The 11,270-nt window shown below is 44.5% G+C and overlaps 1 protein-coding gene across 1 annotated transcript in view; it reads left to right on the forward strand.

The window, feature by feature from the left end:
* LOC135394850 (uncharacterized) overlaps positions 1 to 11,038 on the forward strand; it is a 46,323-nt gene extending 35,285 nt beyond the window's left edge. The window contains exons 9-10 of the mRNA XM_064625882.1: positions 7,988 to 8,104; positions 10,706 to 11,038. Of these exons, the coding sequence (XP_064481952.1) occupies positions 7,988 to 8,104; positions 10,706 to 10,870 (282 nt within the window). The 3' untranslated portion in view covers positions 10,871 to 11,038. The remainder of the gene's footprint in view (positions 1 to 7,987; positions 8,105 to 10,705) is intronic.
* The last annotated feature ends 232 nt before the right edge of the window (positions 11,039 to 11,270 follow it).

Raw genomic sequence — 11,270 nt, forward strand, 5'->3', positions numbered from 1 at the left:
CTCCGAACACACACAAATAAAGCTGGACGCGCGGCGTTCATCCCAATGCAGATATCTGAACTGCATGGCAATCACGACTCCTGTCGTCTGCTTTGGGAGCTGGCCTGCGCATGCTCTTGGGGTCACGTGAGCGGTCACATGGTAGACAGGAGCATCCCAGAATGCAGTGCGAAGCTGGCACGCCCGTCCCAATGGCAAAAAGTTCGAAGGGCCGCTCCTGTGTTTCCTTCCTCCATGCTTGGAGTGCATTTCTCATCTGATCTAACATGGAACACACACACATCTCGAACATTCTTTCTAATGCAAATCATAGTCTTGGGTATCTTCGGCGACATATTACTCACGCACCTCCACACCTCAAATGGCTGGCATATCTCACGTTTGTCCGAACGAAGATCGAACATGCCAGTGCCATATTGGGTCCCCACCAAACGTATCTTTCGAATAATATCGAAGCCTTGCAGCATCGGGCTGCCCGGTTCTTTTTCAAACAATATTCACCTTACACCATCGTAACCTCACTCAAGGTCCGAGCTGAGCTCACCGACCTTAAAACACGTCGCATGATTCAACGGCTGTCATTATTTCACAAGTTCTATCACTCTCCCGCGCTCCGCAGTAGTTACATCCGCTCCCCTTCTTACGTTTCCTGCCGCGTTGACCATCGACATAAGGTACTACTAACTCGGTCACGTACAACATCATTCGAGGCATCCTTCTTTCAACAAACATCATCAGATTGGAATGGACTCCCATGGCATATTGCAGAACTCACGGATCATATCCAATTTACTAACGCATTAATCGCCGAGTTCACTTGACCATTGTCGCTCCGTGTACACGCACGTCATTGCTCTCTAACGTAGATATATTCTTTGCTTTTCACCTTGTTATAATCTTTTTCTGTCTGCTGTCTTTTTTGTGTTTTTTCTTGTTTTTTTAGTATATGTTCATTGTTTGATGTACAGTGCCAGTGTGTTGCACACGTGCCCACTCCCTAATGTAATGGCCTACAGGCCCCTTGATGGACCAATAAATAATAATAAAATAATATATATATGGGGAAAAATTTGCAGGAGCTCTTTGGCTACTATTTTTTCCTCTATACACTGGACTGGCTTAGCACTGGGCTTTCAGAGGTGTCTTAGGACACCCTGACGGGAGGCATCACGTGCCACGTGACTTTCTGACGCCATCCGCTCAAACGTTACCTGCCCGCGTACTGCTGATGAGGCCCAAGAAGGCCGTAACAACTGTCCAGTACTGGCATGGCGACGTTTGACTTACAAACATATGCTATACGTGCAGCCAAAGAGCCCCTGTTATTTTTTTCCCCTATACACTGAACTGGCTTTGCTTTGTGCTTTCAGAGGTGTCTTAGGACACCCTGACGGGAAGCATCACGTGCCACGTGACCTTCTGACTCCATCCGCTCAAACGTTGCCTGCCTGCGTACTGCTGATGTGGCCCAAGAAGGCCGAAACAGGTGTCCAGTACTGGCATGGCGACGTTTAGGGAAGTTACAAACACTAGTTTATTACATAGGGAGACGTTAAAAAGTAAAATCGGCGAGGGGTCGACGTTTCGACAGTCACACTGTCCTCGTCAGGACAAAAGATGCTTAGGTGGTTACACATTACTTAAATAAACTTGGTATGTGACGTCATAATCGGCATGAGCACGACACAGGCGTATGTAAGTGAGTCAGATTTGAGAATATTCCAGAAGGTCAAGTTTGGGTGTTGATGTCATTCGCCTTTGGTCACTGTCCGCTTTGGGGAAAATTCCTGGGCAGGGTGAGCGCTGCTTCGAACTTTGCTGAAAAAAAAAAAAACAGAAAAGAAACGAAAAGGAAGAAAGTGTAGCTTATCTAGGAGGCCAGATTTCGTACCGTTGAAAGTGCTCCGAGATATTCGTTAATGGTTGATTGGAATTTGTAAATGAGATAAGAGTCGCGTTGTTCCCTGCACCGATCTAAGCTAAAATTTGACTGGAGAATGAAAAGTGACACATTATTTAGTGAATGACCTGGTTGTTTGAAATGACGAGAGACCGGGAGGTTTGGCTTTTTTGTAACGTCAGATCGGTGGTTATTGAACGTGATCCGAAATGATGTTTTAGTCTGACCTACGTATTGTGCTTGCCACATGCCGCACTGAATGACATAAATGACGTTAGATGAATTACAGTCGAAGTCACCATTAATTTTGATGCAAAAATTTGGAATTAGTGCTTTTAAGTACTTGGGTGCTTTGCATTAATTTGCATATTTGACACCTGGGACCATCTCACGGGTAGCAGCCGTTTCCTGGATGCGCTGCTTGGCTAACCTTAGAGCTAAATAGATCATCGTGTAGGTTGCGCACGCGCCTGTAGGTTACCCGCGGTGGCTGTGGGAAAATTTGTCCCATGCGCTGCGATTGGAGAAGGATACTATGGTGAAGCTTTAGTATACTGTTAACGCTTGGAATATCGCTGCTAAATGTTATGTTGAGGTTTACGGAACTATTATGTAACATGCGTTTGTGGTTTTGGGACAGGGCTTTGCGATCTGCTTTGAGGGCTATTTTTAGTGCGCTTTTTGTATTGTGCTACATTTTTTATCGGACTTGACTTCCCCTGTTTCACCGAGATTCTGCGTCGTCAACTAAGCTACGTGGAAATTGACGACCAATGAATGTTTCCCTAAGTTGAGATAGATTCCTGTCCAAGTCATCGTCACTGGAACAGATACGCCTGTACCGAAGTGCCTGGCTGTAAGGGATGGCAAGTTTAGTATGACGCTGGCGACAACTGTTAAATGCTAGATACTGTTGAGAGTCCGTAGGTTTACTGAACAGGTTTGTGGACAAGACCCCGTTGGTTAACTTTACTTGGACATGGAGGAAGTTAACAGTTAACTTGGACCGGGGAATAAGACAGGGTGAATTTGATGGCAGAATGTGCTTGGTTAAAGTCGCTGATAAATGTGATTAGGTCATATTCTTAGTGTGGTCACACCATGAAGATGTCGTTGAGGAACCGCTTGTAAAACGTGGGCTTCTTTACGCGCTTATACAGAAATCCCTCTTCTAGAGCTCCCATAAAAATATTTGCATAGTTAGGTGCCATTTTTGTACCCATAGCCGTGCCATGAACTTGCAAGTAGTGCTTACCGCCAAATTCTAAACTGTTATTTTTCAGAATGAGATTGAGAAATGTGCAAAGGACCGGATCGTAGGAGGTATCGGAATACTTTGAAAACGCCTTTTCAGCTGCAGCAATGCCATCTTCGTGGGGGATGTTAGTATATAGAGAAGAAACGTCTAGCGTGACTAGCAAATGGAAGGAGGTTGACATTCACTTAAAACTTGGAAGAAAGTGATTGGTATCCTTAATGTAGGATGGTAGTTTAGGAGGTATATGTTTAAGAAGGTGGTCAACAAAGCTTCAAATGTGATCGGTAGCTGTACCGTTGCATGAAACAATTGGACGCCCTAGATTTCCAGGTTTATGGATTTTAGGGAGCATATACAACCTTCCCGCTTCGGGGTCTTTGGGGAAATAGTCGTACAGGGTGGAATTTATCTTTCTACTTGCGTTTAGACCTTTAAGACTGCGGATAATATGAGCCGTAATTTCCTCTGTCGGGTCAGCTTCGAGGAGTTTGTAGAGCGATGTGCAAGATAATCACCGCATGCCTTCGTTAATGTAATTTTCTTTGTCCATTACTACGATTGCACCACCTTTATGATCTTTTTTAATGACTATGTCACTGCGGTCCCGGAGGTCAGAATACGCTGCGCTGCTCAGCCGGCGTTGGATTTGGCTTTGATTTGCTGTTACATGCTTTATTGTAACCGTTAATGGTCCAGAGCCTCTTCACGGTTAGCCTCTGGCGTAAAGTTGGATAGCGGTTTGAATGGGTTGGAATCTCACTTAGGTTTATCACGAAAGTATTCCTTCACACGTAGACTGCGGGCGAAATTAGCTAACTCTAGATGAAGTTCATCTAGATGTATTCATCTAGCTTGTTGTTACTGGGACAGAATGAGAGGCCACGGCTCAGTAGTGAGACTTCCGAATCTGTAAGTTCGTGGGACGATAAATTAACGACGTTATGGGACTTTTGGGGTAACATCTGAGCAGATGAGGCTGCAGGAGTGGAATCTGGTTTTCTAGCAAGCAGTTGGTGATTGTTTTCAGCAAAGTTCGAAGCAGCGCTCACCCTGCCCAGAAATTTTCCCCAAAGCGGACAGTGACCAAAGGCGAATGACATCACCACGCAGACTTGTCCTTCTGGAATATTTGCGAATCTGACTCACTGACAAACGCCTGGGGCGTGCACGTACCGATTGACGTCACGTACTAAACCAATTTAAGTAATGTGTAACCACCTACGCATCTTTTGTCCTGACGAAGACAGTGCCACTGTCGAAACGTCGACCCCTTGCCCATTTTACTTTTTAACGTGTGTATATATATATATAAGGGGAAAAAGCCATTAAAAAATAAGTACATGATGCTAGACGTGTTTGAAATTCAAACTTACAGATTAAAATGGTTTCTATGGCTGCACGTAGAGAAACAGATACTCATTGAACGATGCGACAGCACCAGAGGACACGTGTCCTCTGGTGCTGTCGCATCGTTCAATGAGTATCTATCTATATATATATATATATACGTGACATCTCGCCGAGACGCACTGTTGTGCCGCCCCAAGATCGTGTCACTTCCCTACGCCAGGCTGACGAGCTCCAAGTAGAGCGAAACAGCTGTCCTTGGCTGGGAGTGCACGATCAAATTGTAAACATATGCTCAACGTGCAGCTACAGAGCTTCGGCTATTTTTTTAGTTTATATATATATATATAATGCAGGAAAAAAAGCCATTAAAGAAACAAATAAATGATACTAGACGTGTTTGCACACGTCTAGTATCATTTATTTATTTCTTTAATGAACTTTTTTTTTTGCTGCATTATAATTCACTGGCTTGCACTGTGGCACTGAGGAGTGCTCAGTCACCCTCCCAGGTGTATATCGCTCGCTGAGTGACCCCTGGTTTGCTAATTCGGAACGATGCGCAGCTACCCAGGGCTGACGAGCCGCGAACACGGCGAAACACGTGTCCTCTGGTGCTGCCGCATTGTTCCATGAGTGTATATATATATATATATAGGTACTAACAAAATATGAGGCAGACAACGAAGATGTAGGAAGTAGAAAAAGGGGGAGTTATTTATTTACTAGTGGAAAGTTAAGGGGGAAGTCAACGTTGCGGCGGAAGCTCCGCCTTCGTCAGGACTGAAGAATGACAAATTACAGTTTTATACAGTGCTACAATGACGTCACAATCGGGGGTCCCGCCACCTGGCGGCCGTCAGCAGGTCAAGTACAAGGAAGTGGTTGAGTCATGTCCGGTGAAGAGGTCATCGTCCGGGAGGTGGGATGGAATCCAAGGGCTGTGGACTGTTGTTCTGCGAAGAAAAGGGGAACAAACAGCAGTACACTATCTAAGCAGATAAGTTTCTTATTGTTGACAGTACACAAGGGTCCTGGTTTATGGTAGTTTGTTTGAAGAAGGAAAATTGAAACATCGTTAATTGAATGCCCTGGCTGGCTAAAATGGCGTGAAACTGGAAGATTTGGTTTTTTCGTCACGTCCGATCGGTGATTGTGAATGCGGTTTTTGTCTGGCCCACGTACTGTGCTTGGCATGCGTTACATTGAAGGAGATATATAACGTTGGACGAATTACAGTCTAGGTTTGCTCTAATTGTCATTCTGAAGTGAGAACTAGTACTTTCGGCTATGGTGGTGTTTTGCATTGATTTGCATATTTGACATCACAAAAGAGGACGCTATCAACCTGATCGTAACATTTGCTGGAAATATCCCAAACATTAAGGGTATACTGAATCGACACTATAGCATACTTCAGCAATCCGAGCGCACAAAGGAAATTTTTCCGCAGGCACCTCGTGTCACCTACAGGCGCGCACGCAATCTGCTAGATAGCTTAGTTCATTCTAAAATCAACGAACCAAATGATTCACCAATGGGTTGTCACCCATGTGAAGGCCGCAGATGTCAAATATGCAAATCAATGCAAAACACCACCATAGCCGAAAGTACTAGTTCTCACTTCAGAGTGACAATTAGAGCAAACCTAGACTGTAATTCGGCCAACGTTATCTATCTCCTTCATGTAACGCATGCCAAGCACAGTACGTGGGCCAGACAAAAACCGCATTCAGAATCAGATTTAACAATCACCGATCGGACGTGACGAAAAAAACCGAATCTTCCAATTTCACGCCATTTTAGCCAGCCAGGGCATTCAATTAACGATGTTTCAATTTTCCTTCAAACAAACTTCAGTTCCGACCGGTGCCGAGAACAGCGCGAATCTTACCTTATCTACAAATTCCAATCTATCATAAACGAGGACCCTTGTGTACTGTCAACAGTAGGAAACTTATCTGCTTAGATAGTGTACTGCTGCTTGTTCCCCTTTTCTTTGCAGAACAACAGTCCACAGCCCTTGGATTCCATCCCACCTCCCGGACGATGACCTCTTCACCGGACATGACTCAACCACTTCCTTGTACTTGACCTGCTGATGGCCGCCAGGTGGCGGGACCCCCGATTGTGACGTCATTGTAGCACTGTATAAAACTAAGTGTCATTTGTCATTCTTCAGTCCTGACGAAGGCGGAGCTTCCGCCGCAACGTTGACTTCCCCCTTAACTTTCCACTAGTAAATAAATAACTCCCCCTTTTTCTACTTCCTACATCTACGTTGTCTGCCTCATATTTTGTTAGTACCTATTTAATTTCGCGGTCGCCCGAACCAGCATATATATATATATAGGTTGAGGTAAAAGGATTATCAAACGGCCACGAAGTTTTTGAGAAGTTGCAAAAAAAGACGCGGAAACAGATTTTAGGGAAGTTACAAAGACTGTCTTCGTCAGGACAAAATATGCGTAGGTGGTTACACATTAGTTAAATTGGTTTGGTACGGGACATCATAATCGGCACGAGCACGCCACAGGCGTTTGTCAGTGAATCAGATTCGGGAATATTCCAGGATATATACGTTTGAGCGAGTGGCGTCGGAATCTCACGTAACACATGATATGCGGCCGCCAGCGAGAGCGACCCAGCGATGAGAGCCACTTGCGAAGGCAGTAAAGCGTCTCAGGAAAAAAAAAAAATCTGAACTTTCTTGGCTGTACCAAGATTATGCTTATAATTGTTCTTCGCCACAACACCAGTACTTGACCGCTGTATCAGACTTGTTGTGCCATCAGCAATAAGCAACACATTATAAGCAATGCAGAGACTTAGGGAGCCCTACAAGGACTAATCACATTTACAATGAAAAAATGGAAGAGCACCATAAATATATTTCGTTTCATTTAGTGGTCGACGTTTTTGCAATCTGTGCTGCCTTCAACAGGACTAGGTTTGAAAATAGGAGTTAGGGGCTCATATACAAGGAGCAAGGGGAGCAGGTTCAGTATGTGTGGAGCACCGTTGATAATCTTCAAGGAGCGTTGTCTCTTGTCCTCTATCGAACAATGCAGGGGCGTTGGCTGTCATCTGGGAGAGTTCTCCCTACTCGTCCAGTACATCTCGAACGGTAAAAAGAGATGGCAGAAAGTACAGAAGAAGTTCGGGGGACTTGTTCTATCACCTGAGTCTGCAAAGTGCATGTAAAAATAAGGGGCCTTCGTTGATGGAGGACTGGAATTTGTGGGGTAGGAATCACTTAATTGTATCGTCTACTGTGGTCTGAGGGGAAAATAAATTGTAAGAAGTACACCCTAATATATTTGAATGAGTGACCGGTTTGATCCAAACGACGCGACACAGGAGTATTTTTCTTTTTTACATAAGATATATGAATCTGATTATTAGAGCGAATTCGGAAAATTGTTGCAGTTTTGTGCCGTCGTTTGTCGCAGTTTCACACTGAACCACGTTTGATGTTTCAGACTTGCCACCGACCGATGCTACTGGAGACGGACAGCATGACGAATTATATTCTGACTCGAACCCTGCGAAATGATTTCGTAGATATGTTCGACACCAACGTGACATACAAGATGAAGGTATGTCGCCCTTTCGGTCTCTCTATCCAGCCCGCATATGTCGGAGACTCTGATATGGTCAGCTTACAAAAATTCTAGTTCCTACGGAATCGCTCTTGTGCCACTCTATTTTTCGACGCATGTGATGTTCGTCTGCGAGACATGACCCTGAGCGCAACTGCGATACGTTTGTCTGTAGCCTAGTCATGGCTGTTTTTGTGTGAGTTAAAACGTGTGCAGTAATAGCGAGGAAGCCGTGTGTTCTGTATACGAATACCACAATCTGTAAGTCGATGATATTTTGTTTGCTTTGAATAATGAACTATATGTGTTTATAATTACCGTGTCGAGAGCGGACAGCTGTCCTTACCTAATAGTTTGCAACCGCACACACAATATGCGGATACGCAGTTGTCTCGCGACAACAGGTCCCGAATTATTATAACTATTAAATTTCCCCGTAAACACAGCTTGCTAGCTTGCATGAAATGCATACTCCGTGTAAGCAAGTGTAAAAATGAGCCGGCTTTTCGATGCTTCTTGGATGTTTCTGTCGAAACGTTTCGTATGCAGAATGCGTACTTTAGGAAACCGTACCCCATTGCTGTGGACTTAGGTGTCTCTCTCTTATGAGTGGTAGCATAGGCGCCGACTGCGGGGGGGGGGGGGGGGGGGGTCGAAAGAGCGAAGAGGCACCAACCCCAAAAATGCATCTTGCAATTTGTAAAATATGTATTCGCTCCACCATACTCATTATCACAGTAGAAGGTGAGGCGAAGAAACACAGAGGATGACACAACACACAGCCTGAATTTCGCCCAAAGCAATCAGATCCATGAAACGAAGCAGTCGAAAAGGTACCAGCAGCTGCCAGTGAGGTGTAACGGTAGGATCTTCGGAACGCATATCCGTTGGAAGCGGGTTCAACTCCCGCTGCTCCATTTCATTGACCATATTCATATATTGCCTGCATTTCGGGTCAAACACCGAGGATTCAATGCATTTTGTTCCGTTTGCACTCAGTTGTCAAAGGCGTAATGCCTTCAGTTGTGCACATATTCACTGTTTACGTTCTCTCTGTTTTTCTTTTTTTTTTGTGTGTGTGTGTTCTTCCTTCCTCTTATTTCTATACCAGTTCTGCATACATCATGGGATCCCGCCCGAGTGTGTGACTCTTCAGCTTTAGTTTTGTGTTGTCCATTTTTCTTTTCCTTTTCTTTCCTTCTTTTTGTTTTCTTTTGCGTTCTTTTCTTTGCATCTTTTGTCTTCCCCTTTCACTTTTGTTGTTTTTAATAACAAGCCGACATCCATCTGGCTTACCTTTCTTTTTTTTCTTAATAAACATATCTCCCCCCCCCCCCCCACCAGAGTACTTACTTCGCGGTGCGCCCTTGCTCCCCCCGGGAAAATGAAAACTCTCCGCCTCTGAGTGGTAGTATACGACACGCATCCCTCGGAGTCTTGTATCAGATACTCACAAAAAGCATTTGTTGCTTAAAGTTACTGAGTACGGTGAGTATGGAGTTAGGTTAAAAGTAATCACACAATCCTGGAAAGTATTTGAGGAGTACTAAGCGTTCTTAAAAGTGGTTCGTGCCACGGTTAGCATTAGCAATCGAATAAATTCGATCAGCCTGAAGTGGAAAACGCCATTACGAAAGAAAAGGTTTTTACGTTGGTGGAGCAACTGATCTTAGTAATAACAATGCGATAACCTACCCCAGTATGCACACAAGCTCCGTACTGAACGGGCGTTCTACATATGGAAACGAACTGTCCACTGAAATGTTAGAATATACTTACAGCTTTCTCCCTATGGTTGATTTGCGCTCTCGGGCTCTCGGCGCGAGCATTCTATTATGCCTAATAGGGGATCCAAACGGCTTACCCACCTACCCCTGAGGACAACACATCCCCTCATGCATACTCCTAAACCCGAGGTACTGCACCGCAGTTCCCCACTGGGAGGTTCCTAATGTGCAAGCAATGGAATAATGCAAGCAAAAGCATATGTACAAAAAAAAAGCGCATTGCTAAGACATCATAGTATAAGTTACTGAAAAATCTAGACCACTAAATACGGATCTTTGCAAGTATGCTCAATATACCACGTTGATGGCAGTTCTGTGGCAAGGAAAACACTCACACTACGACGCCGACCTTCCAGACAGTAAGTTACGCACGAAAGTTATTAAGACTCGTAACTTACTGCTCCACTCAAGCTACTTTTAATGTCTGGCACACGTGACGTCTTCGTAGACGGACATCCCCAAGCTGCGATATAACGAATGTGATATAGAAAAATAAATGAAATCGCGAAACAACGTATACACGGAGATCACCTACACCCACATGTGTCTGCTCTAGGCATTTTACCCTCCCACTTGGAGCAGCGAAATTAAGTGAGGCAATACTGAAAAGTCGTCCTGCATTCTTACTTTATGAGTCTATTGTATTGTCCTTAAGGACTCACACCGCTGTTACACCTCCTCCCCTGCCCCGCTGCCTCCCCTCTCTCACCAAACTGCATGGTTCTTGGCGACATCCATCCCACCGTCGCTTATGCCACGCTTCTCCCTTCGCCAATCCTCTTCTTTTATCTTCTCCCTTTCTATCTTCCAGATCTGCAACGCCCAGAAGATATACAACTTTCGAGGCGGCTACGTCTTGTTCGACTTCGATCAAATAGACACCGGAAACAAGTGCGGGGATACCAACTTCACGCAGGGCTACGCGGACGCGCACTACATAAAGACTTACATGAAGACGTCATTCACACATTGTTAGATTGAATGTGCAGATGTGTTGTACTTTGTCGCAATCTCACCGCATTTGAGATTGCTTGAGCTTTTCTGTAGCGCGTTCATTGTAATTGTCCTGTTGCTTCGTGTGAGAAAATCATTGTTTTCATGCTGGCTGAACAACAGCACAAAGGTTTCAATATATATATATATATTCTTTCTGGATTAGTGTCTTTCAGTTATGTGAATCAATTTCTGCTGTACTCTGAGTACAGTTCAGTTCCCGTATCCAGTGCATCTTCCATTTCGCACCTCCTGGCTAGAGAGGGCCTACCAGTTCTATATCGCTAACAAGGTTTTATAGTCTTCCAGTAGTAATTGAGATTTGATATGTGCTCGAACGTAAAAGAATGGGATACAGAAGAATGTGATGGTTCGAAGTTCCG

The sequence above is a fragment of the Ornithodoros turicata genome, chromosome 1 (assembly GCF_037126465.1).
Source record: "Ornithodoros turicata isolate Travis chromosome 1, ASM3712646v1, whole genome shotgun sequence".
NCBI lineage: Eukaryota > Metazoa > Arthropoda > Arachnida > Ixodida > Argasidae > Ornithodoros > Ornithodoros turicata.